At 42.3% G+C, this 21,456-nt stretch overlaps 1 protein-coding gene across 2 annotated transcripts in view; it reads left to right on the plus strand.

Moving 5' to 3' along the window:
- PTCD2 (pentatricopeptide repeat domain 2) overlaps nucleotides 1-21,112 on the plus strand; it is a 33,089-nt gene extending 11,977 nt beyond the window's left edge. Inside the window, exons 5-10 of one of the 2 annotated variants that reach the window (XM_054031856.1) lie at nucleotides 1,179-1,257; nucleotides 2,469-2,560; nucleotides 5,911-6,024; nucleotides 13,923-13,997; nucleotides 15,518-15,631; nucleotides 19,579-21,112. In XM_054031856.1, coding sequence (XP_053887831.1) covers nucleotides 1,179-1,257; nucleotides 2,469-2,560; nucleotides 5,911-6,024; nucleotides 13,923-13,997; nucleotides 15,518-15,631; nucleotides 19,579-19,803 — 699 coding nt within the window. In that variant the 3' untranslated portion in view covers nucleotides 19,804-21,112. Of the gene's footprint in view, nucleotides 1-1,178; nucleotides 1,258-2,468; nucleotides 2,561-5,910; nucleotides 6,025-13,922; nucleotides 13,998-15,517; nucleotides 15,632-16,756; nucleotides 16,780-19,578 lie in introns of those variants that run through there. The other variant, XM_054031857.1, reaches the window with a different exon arrangement.
- Nucleotides 21,113-21,456: the final 344 nt, after the last annotated feature.

Below are 21,456 nucleotides of genomic sequence, written 5' to 3' on the forward strand. Positions count from 1 at the left end.
CATCTCACGGAAAGGGGAAGAGCAGGGGGCCTATAGGAGAGATTGGAGAGTGAGCCCATCTCAGTGAGAAGGGAAGAACCTGAGGAAAAAGCGGGGCTGGAGAGGAAGCCTGCCTTGGACTCACCCCGCAGCAGCAGCTCCTGTTGTGTAGGGCTGGGCCTGGCTCCCTGCTCCAGGCATTGGTACTTGGCTCACTTGGACACAGCGCCACTAAGGTATGGCTCGTCTGTCCCTCCGTAGATGGAGGAGAGGAGGGCCAAATTGGATTGTCATTGTGACCTAGTCCATGGGTCGCAATGCCACTCAGGTTTGGTGTCTCCGCCCCTCTATCCCCATCTGCAGAGTGGCGGACACACCAAACCTGAGTGGCCCTGCGACCACGTGGGCCAGGTCACAACTCCCAGAAGGGAAAGGAGCTGTTGCTGTGACGATCAAGGATTTTATTCAGATTCATGATTATCAGAAACACTGATCTCCCCGCCAAAGTCGTAGCCTTGCATGTAACCTCTTTATTCTCCACAGTAGCATTCAGCTGTCACTAGTGCAGCCTCTGTGGATAGAAATTCAAACTTAATATACCTCTAGCATTGTGTTGTCTCTCACACATTCATTTCCCTGAATGCTCCATGTTCAGTATAATTTCAGTGAGGGAAAATACGCTCATTTTTCATTCTAAGGCGCGCTCTCTCGTTAAATTTTCTGCTCTTGATAATTACAGCCTTAGTCCTGGTCAGCTCACCACTTTTGTTCTGTGTTCAGCAAAAAAAACTCCTTCAGTTTGATGGTGCTGGCATTTTTTCCCTCAAAGACATCATTAATCAGTGTTCAGCTACAGGAAAACACAAACCTGAATTTATAACTGTTAAGCTTTCAAAGTAGCCTGTACCCAGTCAGTTCTGTTTGTACTAACTTAAAGGGCATATCCTGCCATCAATTTTTTTTGAAGTAGAACTCAGTGGGAATTTCTTCTTCAAAAATCAGTGACACAATATGATCTAAAGTTCAATGGAAAATTAAAGATTACTCCACTGGGGGACACAAGCAGAACATTGAGAGCCAAATGTATCACTTATGGGGACATGGCCAGTTCACAGCTGGAGGACATGCTGTATGTGGTAAGGAAAGACCTAATAGCAATTTTGTTTAAAACTGGCTCTGTTTATATGTTTCTTCACCAGACTCTGCACAGCTTCTTCTCTGATGGAACATCATTCAATATTTTGATGGATATGTTGTTTAAAAAAGGTCGTTATGAAAGTAAGTACTAAAATAAATGTGTCAAAGCAAATGCATTTTGAGCAAGGTACATGTCTTAAATATAACCATGAATCTATTTTAAAGCTATCGATAACACTGAACAGTGTGCTCCTTTTGGCTAGCTGAGCCATATGTGATCACTCTTGGATTTGAAAGCTGCACAGCAGTATGCAGCAGCATTTGAAGGGCTCCAGCCTCCCATTAGCAATACTGTACAATTATGGTTGAGGAAAGAGCCTTTTGTTTTAGACTCCTATTTTCCAAGGGGCTTAACTTCTCTAAAAATGTCCTTTAGACTGAAATGTCTCATGCTTTTTTCCCCTATACTGTTTTGTTTGTGGTATGGGGAAGGTTGAAGAAAATTTATTCAGGCATTTTTGTGGGCGTTAGAGCACGTGGAAAAAAATGTTTGTAAGAAAATTGTTCAGAGGCCCTGTTTGTTTGTTCTGAAAACACATACAATCAGAGTGTCTTCCCCACATCACTGCCATTGTCTTAAAACCACAATCTCACCCTTTATGAAGACCTGGGAAGCTCTCTCATGTGGCCTAGAAAGGTTTTTCTGACATGAAAATCTAAAGCACAATGTAAAGTAAGGTTGAGCCAAATCCCTTTTTTTGAATTTGAAGAATATCCAGCACAATGTCCTGGCATTTGGCAAATCTGATTTCAAATATTGCCAGGGTCAGTAGGTCAGGAAGGCAAGCTACCCTGGAAATGAGCATATTAGAGACTGGATACAGGGCCAGCATGAAGAGAAGCAACTGGGAGCTTGTGGGAATTCTGTATGGCGTTAGTGAAGGGAGTTTGGCCATATTTGTAAATGGCCACTGCGTGGTGTCTCTTGGGATCTGGGAGGATGATAAAGAGGCATATGATTTGAGAATCACATTTGTATGAATATAGATCTGACAATAAGACAGGATTTTCATACAAATTGAATCCAAATCAAGTATTCATCACATCCCTTTGGTAAAGTAACCGCTATTTCTACCTGGCACTGATGCAAGGTTTTTGAAAAGGTATCATTTATATGTAAATTCTCTTTTTAGACTAATAGTTCTTAATCTGCAACATTATTTTAATTGTATATTTTTTTGGGCTCACATACTGTAATCTTGTTTTTTTGGTAGTAGATGGGTTATGCATTAAGTATAAGAACCCAATTAGTGAAGTACTTAACTACTGAATGAATATCTGTTTTTTGGCAGGTGCCTTGGAAGTGCTGGGAGAAATGAAAAAACAACATGTAAAATTCATCAAAACCACCTATTTACTTGCATTTGCAATATACTACAAACTGGTAAAATGTTTCATTATTTCCATGAAGAAGTTTTGTGGTATTTTATTTTAATTAGATTTATCTTTAAAATTTCTATTTGATACCCTGCCGTTGTTTCTCATCTGCTGCAAACACTTCAGTTGGAAACCTAAGTCAATCATAGATCGCTTCTTTGTCAAGTGTACAATATATATTGCACACACCAAAAAAAAAATTAAGTTTGCAAAATTGAGCACTCATAAATTAGGAAATGCCAGAATTAAGATTTCCTGTGCAACTGTAATTCATCCCCCTTGTGCACATATATTATGATGCAGTCTATAATTGTATGATTACATACTATTTTTTCCACAGGACTCCTGCCTCATTCAGTGGCAGTTCTGCTATTATAATACACTCCAAACTTGGCATTCAGCACTTGTTATTTCCTGGAATATCTGCTCCTTGCAGAAATGTCTGTGTATGCTCAAATCATTCACTAATTTTGCATTATAGCAAACATTATCTAGGGACTAGACTGAGGCACCCAAATTGGTGTCACTTATGATCTCTGTTTCTCTAAATTTGAACCCAGTTCTGCAAAAATGAAATGTTAAGGATATTAACACAATATTTTTTCTGCTATTTGTGCCACCCTAGAAAAGATTTCCTCCTTTAGTTATAACTCTGTAGGAAATCCATACTTACAGTTTTCTATCATGCTCTTTGGGAATACAGCCACTGGCTCAGAATAATAACTGAATTCCATGGTGAACTCAGTTTCCAGAATTTTTCAGCTAAATGTAGGAGATATTTTTTATTTTCACTAAAGAAAAAGAGTTGGCCTAAAACACTATTGTGGTAGTGAGTTTTACAGTCAATCATTCTCAAACTCCAGTGGCCTGAGGAGTACCTTCAGGCGGTCCCATGGAGAGCTGGCTGGTCACATGGTGACATTATTTGATGGCATATAGGATGGGAGGTGGAAAGTGTTCAAGAATGGGAGAGGAGATTGTCCACTATGTAAAAAAGGTGGGTCCCTCTGCCTACAGGCAGATTGGAAGCCCAGACCTAATAATTTAAATGTAGAAAGTTAATATTTGGGAAGTTATGAGCACGTAAAAACTTGGGTTATAATCAAACTGTTTTGTAATCTAAATTATAGAGATTGCTACCAGGTATCTACTGTAATAAGAGTAATAATATAGGGCCAGATCATGGCCCAAGGAGCAACCCCCCATTAAAGGGCTTTGATCTTCACTCCTACCAGTCCAGCATCTCTAAGGCATCCTTAGCCCCTACCTGCAGTAGCTGGCATGCAACAGGTTGTGAGGAGTATCAGCAGCACATACAGTCCACTGCTTTGACACCCCTCCCCCAACAGATCAACATACGTATTTTTGGGCTAGAGGATCATGGACCTCTGCTGTACATACCCCTAAAATTCTGATTAATATCCTTGTATAGTCTGCTGCAGAGAGCTGCTGAAGAATTTAGTTTCATTGCACACAAAAGTGTGTAGCATCCTGCAAAGGTTCAGTGGAAATGCTTGGTTTCTACTGCCATTGACCCTAGTCATGATTTTAGGAGAACCTGGGCCATCCTCACTTATTGAACATAGCTGCTAAAGGAGGGTGAGCTGAGCAGTGGTTTCAAACAATTACCCAGTTAAAATTTAACAGCAATAATAGATTTCCCATTTCATTCAAGACAAGGTGCCTTTGATAAGGGGATATGCCAGGATAGCTCTTTATGCACTAAAGACGATTGAAAGGAGATTATTTGAAATTTTAGTCTTTCATTGGTTCTGCCACCCATCTTTTAAAGTGGTACATACCAAAATGATGGCTTGGGGTAAGCATATTACAGAAGCTCTATAGAAATGCAAAATATTATTGTTACTATTGCAATATAGGAAGCCTTAGGAAAGTAATAAGCACACTCTTACAAGGAGAATCTCTCTAAAGTTGACTGTCTTCGGATGTAAAATTATGATACTACTATAAGTAATAGTAATGTGTAATTATAGCTGTATAGATTTATTTTGAATAGCAATATGCGGAGCCTGCTCAGAGAGAGAGAGAGGATTTAAAGATGGGATTATTGCTCGTGGAATTATTGTTTAATCTTTGCACAGAAGTATTTTTAAGGTCAGACAACTGAATATTTCAAATCATTGTAAGGGATGGCTATCATCTGACTTCAGCAGGTGGTCTTTTCTGCTGCTGCCATGAAGGGCAGTACCTCTCTTATGGAGAACAAAACCTTTAGATAATAAGTCTGTCTGCTAATCATTGGAATAAGTCTCCAAAAACATACTTTTAAATAAAATTGTAAATAAAATAATACATGAAGGGTCATTAACAGTAGTGAAGACTGACTATCATAATAATAAAATAACAGCCTTAAACACTGAAAGACACTAATCATAAAACAGTCAGCAGGTACATCGCAGGTGTAATTCTTGACGCCATGGCAACAGAAAGCAGGAACAAATATTAGAAAAAAAAATTAAAGGTGATTAACAAAGCAGAAAATACATGGACAAACTCATCACACTTTATTATATGATCCCATTAAAAATAGTGATGTAATATCAATGAGTGCATTTGGCACATCGATCTGCACAGTAAGACCCTGATCCTGCTGACTTCAATGGGACTACTTGTGTGCATAAAGTTAAGTGTATGTGTGTAAGTCTTAGTTGCAGCTGGCCCTAATAGAGTACAGGTTTAAGGAATTAGTGGAACATCTATGTGATTATTTATTTCCAAGAAATAATGCAAGTTATCCATACTGAAGAACTAGCAAAAATCTAAACTATATTAGAATTCCTCCTACAGAACTATCTTTCAAAATGTATTCTGTAATAATTCTTATGGAAACAAATGAATTCTCAAGGGCCTGGGTACAGACTTCTCTTAGATGAATGCTATCTAGAAAGCACATGGGTTTCTGTTGAGATCCAATGCAGCTCACAAAGCAATGTAATGATGAAAAGTCAGTTTGTTTAGAAAGCATGCTGGGGGTGGAAGGGGAAGTGTCCATAATGCTAAGCACAATGGTTCATGGGGCCGTTTTAGCACTCTGAGCAGCCCACAATCAGGGCAATGCAAAGGTGGTTTAAAGTCACCTTTGCTCCCATAATCCTACCTCCCCTTGATTATACCTTTGGTGCTGTCCTTCTCAGGAATTGCTGCACAGAATTTGTCCTGTAGAATAGTGTAGTTTGGTTCAGGTGAAATGACCATTTGAAAAGATGTTTGTCTTGTTAGTCTGATGTATGAATTTTTATATGCAATAAATCTAGCAAATAAAATTCTGAAATCATGTGAAGCATTTGCTGCTTCTCTAAATTGACAATCACGATGTGGATTTAAATGTTTACACAGAACAGCCCAGAGTCTTGCAAAATGTGCACAAAGTTACTTGAAGAGGCTCAGTTACAAGGAGATAGCATACCAAGACGAGCATACTGCTTTGCTGTAGCATGTGCTCTGAAACAGGTACTGGGGTTTTATTTTTATTTAATCTTTGATTCTGTTGACTTTCTGTGCAATGTGGTAGCAAGCAGATGGAAAAGAAAAAGGTATGTCTGTCTTCCACTGTGATTAGGCCTCTGAAAAAAGAGAATAATATAATTGCCATTTAAAATGTGTGGGAATTTTGAAATCCTAGAATACATATTCAGTCCGGTGCACAGTTATTTGGCCCTTTTAATGCAAAATCCCAACACAGTATGAATTGAGATGGCTGCTAACAACAGTAGTGCCCAGAGGCCAAAGACGTTAACATGGACCCTGTCCTGAACACGTTGGTGAGGGTGTTAATGATGGCTTAACTCATGACTTCCTTGGTAAGGGGTTGGAGGGGTGTAAGAGAGAGAGAAAGAACTGTAAGTTAAATGTTGCTCTAGGAAATATTTTGGAGAAGTTCTATAGCCCTTGTTACATGGCAGGTCAGACTAGATGAATCAATGAAAAAGTTAACAAAGCTCTTTGGTAATAACTAAATACGCAGGAAAATAGTAACATAAATACAAAGACTGCTGTAAATTAGTTGCCTACTATCAGCTTTCAAAACTGAAAAAGAATACCACAAAATAGGAACATCACATACAGAGGCAGTGCAAATATCTCTACGCTGCCCTGACAGCATGCTCCAAACCTGACATAGAAGGGACCACCTTCAGTTTCTGAGGCAGCATAGTCTGGAGGATTGAGCAGAGGAATGGGGATTAGAAAATTCTGAGTTCTAATCCAAGTTCTGACACTAAATGGTTACGCAATCTTGAGCAATTCATTAACCCTCTGTGTCATTTTGTGTAAAATGGGGATGATACTTTCTGCCTCACCAGAGTATACTAAGGACTAATTAGTTGGTGTGTATATAGTGATTTGAATGTGTAAAGTGGTATTTAAATATTCAGTCTCCATGCTCATTCAATCCTTGGCCCCTCTGGTGCATCTCTGTGAGCATAGAGACCGAATAATAACAAGTGTACTTTATTAGTATCTGTTGTGGTGGTAGTTCTTGTGATGTGGACTTCTTTCCACAGTTTTTAGGTTAAAACCAAAATCTCATTCCATATACAAATATGGAGTCTCATTCTTTTGTATTCGTAATGCCTTTATTTTGCCTACTAAAATATTCCAAATTCCTGTTTTACAAATGGAACAGCACCCTTGGATGTACCTGTGTATTACTGAAGATATGGGGACTTTGACATCATGTCTCATTATGTGCTTAAGAAGCGTATGTAGTGACTTGATCACACATCTAGTGCTGCCGTATAATAGAACTGTAACATTGTATTGTATGATAAATTAGCTGATTTATATAGCATAGTAAATGTGCCTGGCTATGTCCACAATGTAAAAGCACTGAACCAGTTTCCCCCTAGTTCAGCAAGGTAATTAAGGAGGTGAGAGTTCTATTGTCTCCAAGCTACACACCCTTCAGAACATTTCTGGACTGGGGCCTTAAAGTCTAAAGGCTCCAGATGCTACCATAGGGCTTGTCTACACTACGAAATTAGGTCGAATTTATTAAGGTCGACCTGTAGCCTCCAATTTTACAAAATCGACGGTGTATGTCTCCACTATGCACATTCTGTCAGCGGAGCGCATCCCCACTATCATGGGTAGCATCGACTCAATGGAGAGATGCACTGTGGGCAGCTATCCCACAGTTGCTGCTGCCGATTGGAATTCTGGGTTAGGCTCCCAATACCTGATGGGACAAAAAAAATTTCGTGAGGTGTTTTGGGTACATATCGTCAGCCTTCCATGATGCACTTGGCTCCTATCTCCCTCCCTGAAAGCAATGGCAAACAATCACTTTTGTGCCTAAGCTGGGTTACTTGTGCAGATGCTATAGCATATCAAGCATGGACCCCGCTCAGCTGTACGCTGTTATTGTGAGCGTCACAAACATCTCGTGCATCGTCCTGCGGTATTTGCAGCGCTTAGCCAGGACCAGCTGCATGGAAGAATGTGATGCCATGCAAATAGCTGTGCTGGAAGCCATGGAACGGAGCGATTTGCACATTCTGGTAGCAGCAGCCGGACTTGTTGACACAGTGGAACAAGCTTCTGGGCCAGGGAAACAAGCACAGACTGGTGGGACCACATCGTGATCCAGGTATGGGATGAGGAGCAGTGGCTGCATAACTTTCGAATGCGTAAGGCCACTTTCATGGAACTTTGCTTTCCCGAGCCCTGAAGCGGAGAAATATCAAAATGAGACCTAACCTGACAGTTGAGAAGTGAGTGGTGATAGCCCTGTGGAAGCTTGCAATGCCAGATTGCTACCCGTCTGTCAGGAATCAATTTGGAGTGGGTAAATTTACCGTGGGGACTGCTGTGATCTAAGTAGCCAGGGAAATCAATTCACTTCTGCTAAGAAGAGTAGTAACTCTGGGAAACGTGCAGGACATAGTGGATGGCTTTGTCATGATGGGGTTCCCTAACTGTGGTGGGGTGATAGATGGAATGCATATCCCTATCTTGGCACCAAAACACCTTGCCAAAGAGTACATAAACCGCAAGAGGTACTTCTCAATGGTGTTGCAAGTGCTAATGGATCACAGGGGCTGTTTCACCGACATCAACGTGGGATGGTTGGGAAAGATACATGACACACGTATCTTTAGGAACTCCGGTCTCTTCAGAAAGTTGCAAGAAGAAACTTTCTTCCCAGACTGGAAAATTACCGTTGGTGATGTTGAAATGCCAGTAGTTATCCTTGGAGACCAGCCTACCCCTTGCTCCCGTGGCTCATGAAGCCATACCCAGGCAGCCTGAACAGCAGTAAGGAGCAGTTCAACCATAGGCTGAGCAAGTGCAGAATGGTGGTAGAATGCCCCTTTGGATGGCTAAAGGGGCACTGGTGCAGCTTGCTCGCTAGGTTAGATCTCAGCGAAAGCAATATTCCTATTGTTGCTGCTTGCTGTGTTCTACATAATATCTGTGAAAGTAAGGGGGAAAAGTTTCTGGCGGGTTGGGGGGTTGAGGCAGATAGCAGCCAGACACCAGGGCAATAGGAAGAGCACATCAAGGCACACTGCGCCTCCAAGAGGCTTTGAAAAACAGTTTCATGAATGATCCAACACTGATGTGTGACCGTTGTGTGTATTGGTCCTTACCAGGCTGCCCCCTTTTATGCATATACTGCCCTGTAAACTAAACCCCCACCAACCACAGTGTGCACAGTGAATAAAGAGCCTCTTGTCCTCAATTCATGCATTTTTATTATGCTAACAAACACTGAGCAGAGACAGCAATGAATAGCAATGATAACCAGGTAAGGGCCTGATAATACAGGGAGGGAGGGGCAAGAACGCATAGCTTATTACACTGCTCTACAACCAAAATGCTTCTGAAATAAATGTAGTCAAACTTTACTAATTCTGGGTCACTGAGAACGAAAATGATGCTTAAAATTATTGATTGGCTCTAGTTTTCAAGATATGCTATTGGGTCAGTATATACGACCCTTGACTTGGGAATGGCGGAGGATAAGTAAGTTATAAAGGGAAGGGATCTCAATTTAAACCAGAAATGACTAAAATACATCTTTGACTGGATCTATGAATAAATCTATGACTGGGTTTGGACAGTACTTGCTTTTTAGGCAAAACAATGAATGATGCAATCTGAAGCTGGTATTGCGTCGTACATGGTATGAATTGCATCATGTTATTCCTAGAAGTCATGGATGATGCAGTCATAACGAAGCTTACATCACTCTGCTGAACAAATTGCCCTATATCAGCTCTAGAAATCATACAGTGTCGTGCTCTTATTTGTCAGGGTTTGATTTTGCAAAGGGACACATTTCTGTTTAGCCAAAGTGGGTAGAGATGACTCGTACTTGTGTGAACAGTGCAGATAACTTCTGCTATGTTTGTGGTGAAGTGACCTTTGCATCACAAAAGCGCAGTATAACCACTATGGTTAAGAAAGCCTATCACCTTTATTTTGGCTGCAAAATTGGAGATCAGGACAAGAGGTGGGCCCCACACATATGCTGCAACACTTGTGCAACAAATCTTTGCCAGTGGTTGAACAGGAAAAGGAAATCTATGCCTTTTGCAGTGCCAATGATTTGGAGAGAGCCAACAGATCATACCAGCAATTGTTACTTCTGCATGGTGCCTCCAGTTGAGAAAGGTGTGTCAAAGAAGAAAAAGTGGACTGTGCATTTTCCAAACATTCCATCAGCTATACGCCCAGTACCCCACGGAGAAGGACTGACGGTTCCTGATGCACCAGAATCATTCTCACTTGAGTCAGACGAGGAAGAGGATGAAACTTCTGGTCCTGAACCATCAATGTCACAGGACCCACATTTTCTCCCATCCTCCTCCTCTGAACCACCCCTCATAACACAAGGTGAACTGAATGACCTTGTCAGGGATTTGGAACTACCCAAGAATAAGGCAGAGCTGTTGGGCTCCAGACTACAGCAGTGGAATCTCCTGGCAGGTGGTTAGGGTTTCCATGTTCCGTGACCATCAAAAGGATCTTGTCCCATTCTTCTTCATGGAAGGTGATCTTGTAGCCTTCAACAACATCGATGGTGTGATGGCAGCCCTCAACATCGTTCATGATCCAGATGAGTGGAGACTGTTCATTGATTCATCGAAGAAGAGTCTTAAAGCTGTTTTACTGCATAATGGCAATGTTTTGCCATCAATTCCAGTTGGTCATGCAGTCCATATGAAGGAAACCTATGACAACATGAAACAACTTTTGAGGCGCATAAACTATGACCAACATCAGTGGCAGCTTTGTGGTGATTTGAAGGTTGTTGCTCTCTTGCTTGGTCTGCAGACTGGATACACAAAGTACTGCTGTTTTCTCTGCGAATGGGATAGCCGTGCAAGAGATTCCCACTACATCAAGAAAGATTGGCCACTCTGACAGTCATTGGAGCCTGGGAGGAAAAGTGTTCAGCATCCACCACTTGTTGAATCAAGGAAGATTTTGTTACCACCCTTACACATCAAGCTGGGTCTGATGAAGAACTTTGTCAAGGCCATTGACAAAACACAAGCAGCTTTCAAGTACCTCCGTGGAAAATTTCCAAGGTTAAGTGAAGCTAAGATAAAGGAAGGTGTCTTTGTTGGTCCTCAGATTCGTGAACTTCTTCGAGATGATGCATTTGACCATGCACTGCGTGGCAAGGAAAAGACGGCATGGAAAGCCTTCCAGTTAGTGGCAATACATTTTCTCGGAAACAACAAGGCAGACAACTACAGGTTGTTGGTGGAAAACCTCCTCGAGTCATAAAAAAGCCTTGGTTGCAACATGTCACTAAAGATACATTTTTTGCACTCTCATCCAGATTTTTTTCCACCAAACTGCGGAGCAGTGAGCGACGAGCACGGCGAGCGATTTCACCAGGACATTGCAACAATTGAGAAATGCTATCAGGGCAAATGGAGCCCATCAATGCTTGCAGACTATTGCTGGACAGTGACAAGAGATGCTCCATTTAATGAATACAAGAGACAAGCCAAGAAGCGCCCAGTAGACACTGAATAGGACTAAACTATGTACATAATAGTTTTTTGCCTTTTGTTTCATAATAAATTTTATTTATATAAGCCTTTTGCTGATTTTTAAAGTGTTACATAAACAGGACAGGTGAAATCTTATCATGTAAAGCAACCATAAACACATGAAAAGAAAGACCTAGGTTTACAATTTATGATTAAAATTCTACTATCTACACAATATACATAGACATAAAATGTAAAAACTTAAATATCTTAGAAACAGTAGCCAATCAGTTGTTTTAATTGTCATATTTGAATTCAGCACATCAAAATATATAATAAATAGCACATTTTATCTCTGAAGCGAACAACTTCTCAAAAATTGTAGACCAGTGTTACAATTGCACTGTCTAGCAATCACAATTGTGGGAATGAGAGCTTTCTGCTCCATGAACCAACCCCTGGAGTTGAGTTCAAGGGATAACTGAGCTCTCTTCTCCTCCTCCTCTCCCCCCGTCCTCCCATTCTAGAATGTCTGGGAGAGGCGGATATGGAACTTGGTGAGGAGGGCGGCTGGTTCATCATTGGGTGCAGTGGGACTCTAAGGTCTAGCTGCCTTTCCTGCACCTCAACCAGAGGCCTCAACATGTCTGTTTGCTCCCCCATAAGCCGCAATATCTCTTGCATGTTACGCTCTTGTTCTCTGCTTGCTTTCCTGTCCTCTTGGTTGGTGCGCATGCTCTCAGACAGTCTGAGCCTCCACGCATTCAGCTGCGCCCTGTCAGCCTCGGAGGAACACATCAAATCACAAAACATATCTTCCCTTGTCCACTTCTTTCACCTTCTAATCTGGGACAGCCTTTGTGCTGGAGTGGAGGAAGCACTCGGAGAAAATGTTGCAGCTGCAAGGAAAAGCATACATTGTTGAAAACAAAAGGTTAACTGTTGCAATGAATGAAACAATTCACAGCAGTAAATACATTCCCTGAGGTACTTGGCCAAATTTTGTGTTTTAAAAGAAGAGCCTGCCAGTAAGGTACAACAAATGGCAGAGCACTGGGCAGCAGATTTCGGTTGCAGGCAGGCATGGTAAGCACACACGAAAGGGTAGGCGGTGTGAGGGCACACCTGGAGATATTTTTTGGTGTGGAAACTATTGGCACATAAAGAGGCTTTTCCGGGGAGCATCCTTTGCATGGCTGCACTGGCCGCCACTGTATCCCAATTGTTTACCTCAAATTAAACGTTAACCACAATTGCATTTAACCCCTGTAATGTTATTACAAGTGTGCACTCACCAGAGGTGCCTTCCCCACCATCACAGTCCTGCACCAGTGGATCCTGTGAGGGGATTGGCTCCAGAGTTATGAAAAGGTCCTGGCTGTCGGGGAGAATGGATCCTTCGCTTGTCTGCTGCGCATTCTCCTCCTCCTCCTCCTTCCTCATTAACAATGTCCTCCTCGTTGTTGCCCGGGTCCCCCGGGAGGTTTCCAGGGAGAGTGTTGGGGTACTGGTGGGGTCCCCGCCTAGAATCGCATGCAGCTGCTCATAGAAGCAGCATGTCTGTGGCTCAACACCAGAGCGACTGTTCACCTCCCTTGTCTTCTGGTACGCTTGCCTGAGCTTCTTTATTTTCACACGGCACTGCTATGTGTAGCCTTTTTCTCCCATGCCCATTGCGATTTTGGCATAGATGTCAGCATTTCTTCTGCTGGTTCGGAGCTCTGCCTGCACAGACTCTTCTCCCCACACAGCAATCAGATCCAGTGTCTCTTGTATGCTCCACACTGGAGCACATTTGCATACCTGGGCAGCTGTGATGGTGAGCTCTCCATGGTGATCAAACAGGAAATGAAATTCAAAAGTTCCTGGGGCTTTTCCTGTTTACTTGGCTGAAGTGCAGTGGAGTTGAAAGCGCTGTCCAGAGCAGACACATTGGAGCACTCTGGGATGCCTCCCGGAGGCCAAACAAGTCAAAATACACTGTGCTGTGTCTACACTATCCCTAATTTGACCTGGGAAGGTTGAATCTAGCACTACTCCTCTCGTTGAGATGGAGTACAGGCGTTGATTTTAAAAGCCCTTTAGGTTGGCGGGAAGGGCTCAGTAGTGTAGACACGCACATTATAAATTCGACCTAATGTGGGGTATGTCGATCTAACAACATGGTGTAGACCAGCCCATAGAGAGCTTCATGACACGAGAAACACTGTGCATGGTGTGTTTCTTACAGAGTGAATACTACATAGAATGAGTGGGTCTTTTGGAATATTTTGAAAGAGCATGGGTGGGGGAGTGTGGATGTTTAATTGGGAGGGTTTTAGGTTTTTTTAATAAAATTTGGTTTAGTACAAGCATAACTTGATTGGTTTGGTTTGGTTTGTTTTTTCTTCCTTCTAGAATGATGTGGTAAAAGCCCAGTCCTTTTATTCTCTGATCGGGCACTCACAGAGCAGACTATGCAGTAATCTTAATGTAAGTGTGGTTATTTTGCACGTTCACATAGGCTTGTGCAGAGAAATACACTAAAGGAGTTATGTATGCATTTAGACCCTGACTTTCTCTTGCATCTTGTGTAATCATAGAAGTGTAGGACTGGAAGGGACCTTGAGAGGTCATCTAGTCCAGTCCCCTGCACTCAAGGCAGGAGTATGTAATAATTATCGATGTCTATGTATGATAGCACTTTTAGTACCTTTAGCTGAAAGAGCTCAGAGGAATGTGGCACGTGGATTTAGGAATGTGGAAAACATGAGTGATTTTGAGATTGCAGATAGATCACATATATTTGTGCAAAATGAGCACAGTCTGGATGTAAAATGCCACCCCTCTGATTTGGTACTTATTATTTTTCTTTACTATTTGTAATACTGTAGCCTATAGGAGCCCAAGTTATGGATCAGGACCCCATTGTGCTAGGCACTGTAGTGCTTGCGGTGGAGAGGCTCTAAGCTAATGGGAGAGAGCTTAATAACTTCTGCCTCTGAGAGAGGTGGTAGCTATGTCGGTGGGAGAAGTTGTCTACATAGTGCTGTCTACACTGGCGCTTAGGTCGGGAGAACTTATGTTGCTCAGGGGTGTTGATTTTTCACACTCCTGAGTGAGATAAACTATACCAAAGTAACCTGTAGTATAGACAAGGTCCAAGAGAAGTAAAACAGTGTTGTCTTTACTTTGCCCTTGCATTGTTCAAGTGTGAATGACTACACAAGGTGCAAGGCAGTGGAGAAGAATCTGGTTTTTAGGACCCGATAAGTATTTTAATGATGCAATGGGCTGCTCCAAAAATGGGCTCAGCTATTTGTCAGGGTCACTTTTAAAAATAAGTCACATTCTGAATTGTTACAAAAATAGTTTGTTTTTATTGAATATTTGTAGTAACAGAGAGAGGGGCTGCATGACCTAGTTTGGTGAGGGTAGAGCTGGGACCCTATTCTCATACGGCCATTGCTTTTACTCTGGGCCGTTGGGCAAGGTACTTTAATAAAGCTGTTTTCTCCCATTTAAAACTGCAATTTTAAAACACCACCATTTAGACAAACAAAAACTCTTAAGTAAACTTTACAGCTAGCTCTGCCTAGTTCCACCCAAGCTCTGCCTCAGCTCAGTGCACATGTCCATGCAGTGTATCTTTCTTTAGCTGCACATTTTACCAGCTTAGTGAGGAAAATCCTTTGTATGTGATTTTTCAGAAGCTAATAATTCAGTAAAATCAAAACCAGTTTCCCCCCAGAGCAACAAACACAGCTGTCTGTGAAGACCACTGTCTCCATGACACGGTTCATCTTCCAAGGTCCAATTGTTACACTGTAAAGGCGCTTCTGGTTAGTCCTCCCCCCATGATTGGTAGAGGATCAATAGAGCATTTAAAAATGTAAACCTTTACAGTTAGCTTGTATTTAGTCCTGTCATCCTTGCCAGTGTCCTCCTTTTAACACCTTTAAAGCATGCTTTTTGGTGGTGTGTATGATTTTCTATTTTTTCCTTTTAAAAAGATTCTTGTCCTGGCCAAGTCTGGGGCACTAGAAGACCTTATGTGGACACTGGAGGACGCATTGGATATGGGTGCTTCAAAATTGGTGAAAAGAGCTGAGTTTTCTGAGCAGGTGGTGAGTACTCCATAATTTGGTTAATTAAAAATCATGGAATCATTAACACTGAGGGTGAGACTTATTAGGTCAGGGGTAGGCAACCTTTCAGAAATGGTGTGCCGAGTCTTCATTTATTCACTTTAATTTAAGGTTTCGTGTGCTGGTAATACATTTTAACATTTTTTTAGAAGGAGTCTCTCTCTAAGTGTATATTATATAACTAAACTATTGTTGTATGTAAAGTAAACAAGGTTTTCAAAATGTTTAAAAAGCTTAATTTAAAATTAAATTAAAATGCTGATCTTACGCCGCCAGCCTGCTCAGTCCGCTGGGTGGAGGTTCAGGGCAGAGGGCTGGGTGTTTGGGGGAGGGGGGACTCGAGGTCAGGGCAGAAGGCTGGGTGTGGGGGGGTTCAGGGCAGAGGGCTGGGTGTGGGGGGGGGGGGGGACGTCTCCAGGTCAGGGCAAAGGGCTGGGGGGTGTGTGGAGGTGCAGGGCACAAGGTTGGGGGGGGTTCAGGGCAGAGGCCTGGGGTGTGGGGGGGTTCAGGGCAGAGGGCTGGGTGTTGGGGGAGACTCGAGGTCAGGGCAGAGGGCTGGGGTGTGTGGAGGTGCAGGGCACAAAGCTGGGTGTGAGGGGCGTTCAGGGCAGGGCGTCCCGGTCCCCCGCCCCACTCAGCCCCCCCGCCCACCGTTGTCCCCTGTGGGGGCAGGAGGCAGAAGCTTGATCCTGCGGCAGCCAAGCTTCCCCTTCCCCCCCTTTCTTCGCACAACATGGTGCATTCCGGCCCCTCCGCCCCTGCCCCTCCTCCTCCTCCTCCTCTCAGCGGGCAGCAGCGTGCCACTCAGAATTGTCTCACGTACCGCGTTTGGCACGCGTGCCCTAGGTTGCCGACCCCTGTATTAGGTGATCATCTAGTCGATCCCTTTCCCCTGCCGGAGCAGGTTTTCTTTTCCTCCATCATGTTTTCTAGTGCTTCGGCTTATTTAAGTTATTCTTTTGGCATAGTTTGCAGATATTGAACAAAATAAGTGAAAGAACAAAGATTACTTTAAAAACCTCATTATTATCATCAGTGCTGTTCATTTATCTAGTTTATCATCCTTTCTCTATTATATTATAATTATTGTATTTAATGTTCTAGATAGCTTAAGGTACCATAACCAAGTAAGTGAACAAACTTGATGATCACTTTTCTGCTTCTGTTCAAACATAAAAGCTCTGTGGAATAGGAATGGGGATGAAGAATGATCTTGTTTAAAAACAGGACTGGTCATCATGAGACCTGTCTTATATTCATAGCTCTGGTAAAACCTTCCTTTATGACCTTAAGCTACTAACTTGCTCTCTCTGGGTAAAATTTTCAAAGTGCCTAAATAACTTAGGAGCCTAAATTCCATTTTCAGAAGTGACTTAGGCCCAGATCCACAAAGCAAGTTAGGCATTGCGATGCACAGTGTCACAATGCTGAAGTTTTAGGCTCCTACAAAATCATAACAACAACACTGTGGTCCACAAAGCCTGAGTTAGGCACCTGTGCTCCCCATACAATGAATGGGCAGAGATAGGCACCTTCGAATGCAATCCACATGCTAGGCAGGGAGTTACCTAAGGGTATGTCTATACTACCCGCCAGATCTTCAGGCAGCCATCGATCCAGCGGGCGTCGATTTATTGCGTCTGGTCTAGACGCAATCAGTGGACCCCCGAGCGCTCTCCTGTCAACTCCTGTACTCTACTGGGCCGAGAGGCGCAGGAGTCGTCGACCGTAGAGCGTCAGCAGTCGACTCACCACAGTGAAGACACTGTAGTGAGTTATTCATGTAGCTGAAGTTGCGTAACTTAGATTGATTACCCCCCCACACCCCACTGTAGACCAGGGCTAAGTTAGCCAGTGGGAGATGGCAATGGGAAAGGTGTGTGCTATGCCCCGCCCCTCTCAGGGAGATAAGCACCTAAGTCTGAGCTGCAGGGAAGCACCTGTCTCTGTAGGCGATCCACAACTCGGGGAGATAAGTGCTCCTCCGCCTAACTCGAATGCAGGGCCTGATCTGGTAGGAATGCTTAGAGGCCACCTGTCTCCACACAAAACAGCCGGAGGAAGAGGAACTTTTACAACCTTTATCCCAGTGGTTAGGGTACTCACCTGGGATGGGGGAGACCACAGGTTCAAGTCCCCACTTCATCTGAGCAGGGGTGGGGGCAGAGATTTGAACAGGGACTGGCCACCTCTCAAGTGGATTATCTAACCACGGGACTATAGGATATTCGTGTGGGTCTCCTTCAGTCTGTCCTATTGAAGTTGTTTTACTTTAATTGAATAATTAAATATTAATTGGGCCAAAGAAAAAGTGAGACTCACTCTATAGTCCAGTGGTTAGGACACTCACCTGAGAGGTGGCAGACAGCAGTTTGACACATCCCGGATGAGTACCCATAACCTTTTGCCCAGTGGTTAAAGGAAGCTGCTCCTCTCTCTCCTCCTCCCCTTGGCTGTTTTGTGAGGAGTTAGGCAGCCTGTGAGCACACTTGCTGGTTCATGCGAGTTGGGAAGAGGAATGCCTATATTCCTCTTGCTTATGGATCCCTCTGGAGCTGAGGCAGAAGAGAGGCATCTGGATACCTAGAGCAAGGTAGCAGTGTGCATGCCTAGAGACAGAACCTAGGTGCCTAGGGAACTTCTTACTGCAAAAACATAGATATCTACAGGGTCAGGTGGCAGCCAACTAGGGGTTTTGTGGATCGCAGTAGCATCTAAAACCAGGACTTAGGCTAGTAAGGCCTGAATCCACAAAAGTACTTAGGCGTCTAAGTCTTGTTTAACATGAGTGGAATTTAGTGTCCTAAGTCATGTAAGTGGATTTGAAAACACCCTGTGTCTTACCTTCCCCATCAGGATGCTGTGAGGCTTATTAATGTTTGTAAAGTATTTTGAGATTTCCTACAGAAAAAGTATTATCATTCCATTACTATATTAATCAGTAGGTAGAATATGTTCAAGGAGAACGCTGATCTAGTTGGGTTTGGCAGCACGGCTTTTTCTTTTTCTGCAAATGTTTAGCAGCATGTTGAACTTGTTCACTTTGAACACATTTACTGACTGAGCCATTGTAAGAATATAAAAATGCCTGCTTAACCACTTACCTGTAGAATTAATGGGGTGGTGGAGAAAGAGAGTGGGTATCAAACACAATTGTTGGTAGAAAGATGATTATGTAGTATATGTATCTTTTAAACTACTACAAACAATAAGATACATAAAATAAGGTTTTTAAAAAGCAGCATCCTGGTTTTGTAATTTGAGGTTTGGTCATGAAAACAATTGACTCCATGGGTTTTTTCCCCCCTCCATTTTCTTTACAAGGTTACAAATGTTGTTTTGTTTTTTAAATAAAGGTTTATAAACTTGTCAAAGACCAAACACAAATCTTACCCCTTTCCTGTGCAGAGTGCATTATTCATCAAGTCCATATAAAGCAGATTTTCTTCTGAGTTCATCTCTTTGTACAGATTTCATGGTGTTCAGAACTTTTGAGCATTATAGCAGCCTGATTTTTAGTGATTGCATTGTACGTGTAACATGCTAGATTACTTTCATTGAATTATAGTGTTGATCTGGGAAACAACACTATAATACAGGATACAATTATACCACTTGGGTTTAAAGAAGAAATAATTATTACAGTCTGTACTAGGACTGAAAAGAATACTTGGATACTTTACAGAAGCTTTTAATCTAATAAACTCTCTTTAATTGGTTTTCAACACATGTTCAGTGGTGTTGCCTTGTAACATGTACTGTTTAACAGTCTCTTGCAGATGATTATGCTAACCTTGCATCTCACTGTCACCACATAGTTTTTTTTTTTTTTATTGAATGGTTGTTTGTGTTATCTGGAAGGCAATGATTAAATGGGATTTGTATTTGCTGGACTGTTAAAATGTGTCATTATCTCTTCTTCAAAGCTGGTTACAGTCAGGGAAGAGTTGGAGGAAAACTCTGTTTTTTGTGCCAGATTAGAAGATATTTGTGCCGAGCTGCAAGCATCAGGACAGGTAACCAAGCTGACTCTGGATGACATGCTGTGCCATGTTTCTTATGGAAAGAAGCACCATATGCAGATATTAAAGCAAGCGCAAGTGAGCCATCGGACTTTCAGACCACTTAAATCTGTTCTGTTAGCTGAGTAGTTCTATATTTGACTGCAAATTGTACTAACAATAGCATCACTTTAAAAAATGTGTGAATAAAGCATCTCTTCTTCCCCTCCCCTGCGGACAGATGTTTTAAGCAATTTGTCTGAAACAGTGTTGTGTTTTCTGACTACTAGCCGTGCACGCCCAACCAGGGATCTGAGAGTCAAGCAGAGTTCTTTCCTTCTTGTGTGGTCTCCCCAGTAATAAAAGTTATGATTCCAAGTTATGACCTTGGTGATCTATGTATCTCTAGTGCTTTTGCACGTGTCGAAACAATTGGCCCTATAAGTGGAAGTTAGTAAATAATCCAGTAGACATACAAGAAAGAATAGAATCCAACTCAGTCTCCTCTGTGTTGGCTTTGCAGAAGTATCAGGAGTAAAAGCTTAGGCTCTGATCCTGCAATAAAATCCACATTGGCAGCCCCCTGCCCCTATATGTAGCCTCACTGAAGTCAGTGAGGCTTCATGCGGAAACAGGACTCTGCCCATGCAGGATCAACGGTGTAGTCATTCAAGTAAGCCAGCATGACTCTGAAAACACGTGGGGAGCAGGTTGTGTAAAACTGGCATTGTCTTATTCAACCAATCACTTCTTGGTGCAGAATTCCACTCGCGGTTCTGGCACTACAACACATTTTATAACTGACACACATGTTCACTCTATCAACTTGTCTTTTGTTCGCTAAGTCTCCTTCTGCTTTGTCCCCTTAGTATTGTAATCATTAGTTACTATGGAAACAGTATTCTGGGTATGGGCTTGGTTTTGTGACCTCCAGAAGTGAGGCATAAAGGATTTACCTAATCATTTGAAGTTCATACCATGATTTGAGAAATGTAGGAGTCTGTGTGCTGGTTTCATGACCACATGCATGTGGTCAAGATAAAATACCACACACACACATTTGTGTTGGTATTACAGTTGGTTTTGGAAGACTTGTTCTGATGCGCAACATGTTTAACTTTCTGTTAGATGTGTAATTCATTGGCTTACTGATTCAGGACAACTTTCTTCTTTTCCTCAATTGGGAATTTTCTTACTAGTTCTAACTCAATACGGACACTAAATAAGCTTAGAATATTTTCTTTTGAAATGAAAATTCTTACAATATTTGTAAATGTATTTCATAAAGACTGTGTTTCAATGCAGTTATGGCTAAACGTTAATTGAAGGTAGACTGAAAGGAGCAGAGTATTGTGTATGCACTCAGAATGATGCATTTGACATTTAGGAGAAAAATAGCTTGATGTAAAATGCACTTTTATGTATAATAAAAATAGTATGACTTGTCTTTGTTACATTACTAATGTCTCTTCAGTTTTGCTAGATTACTTTTGCTATGTTTAGTACAAAAATATGTACTCCTTGTATGGCTGCTGTTCCCCTGGTATGTATGTCGGTATTCTGCAGATCAGCTTTCCTGATTGGCCAGGCCGCTTTCGTTTTTCAAACCAATCCAGCCACTGTCCTGTCTGTGATTTGGAAGTTTTTTTTTTTTAATATTATCTTATGCCACTAAAGTCCACCATTAGCATAGGTCATGGCTGACTAATCCTCCACCTTTGCTCTTCTTTACTCTTGCCAGAGTGGAGGACAAAGCCACCAGGGCATGGTTAGTCACCAGCTTCCCTCTGCCCAGCCAAGTGT

This window comes from Malaclemys terrapin, chromosome 6, assembly GCF_027887155.1.
Source record: "Malaclemys terrapin pileata isolate rMalTer1 chromosome 6, rMalTer1.hap1, whole genome shotgun sequence".
Lineage (NCBI taxonomy): Eukaryota > Metazoa > Chordata > Testudines > Emydidae > Malaclemys > Malaclemys terrapin.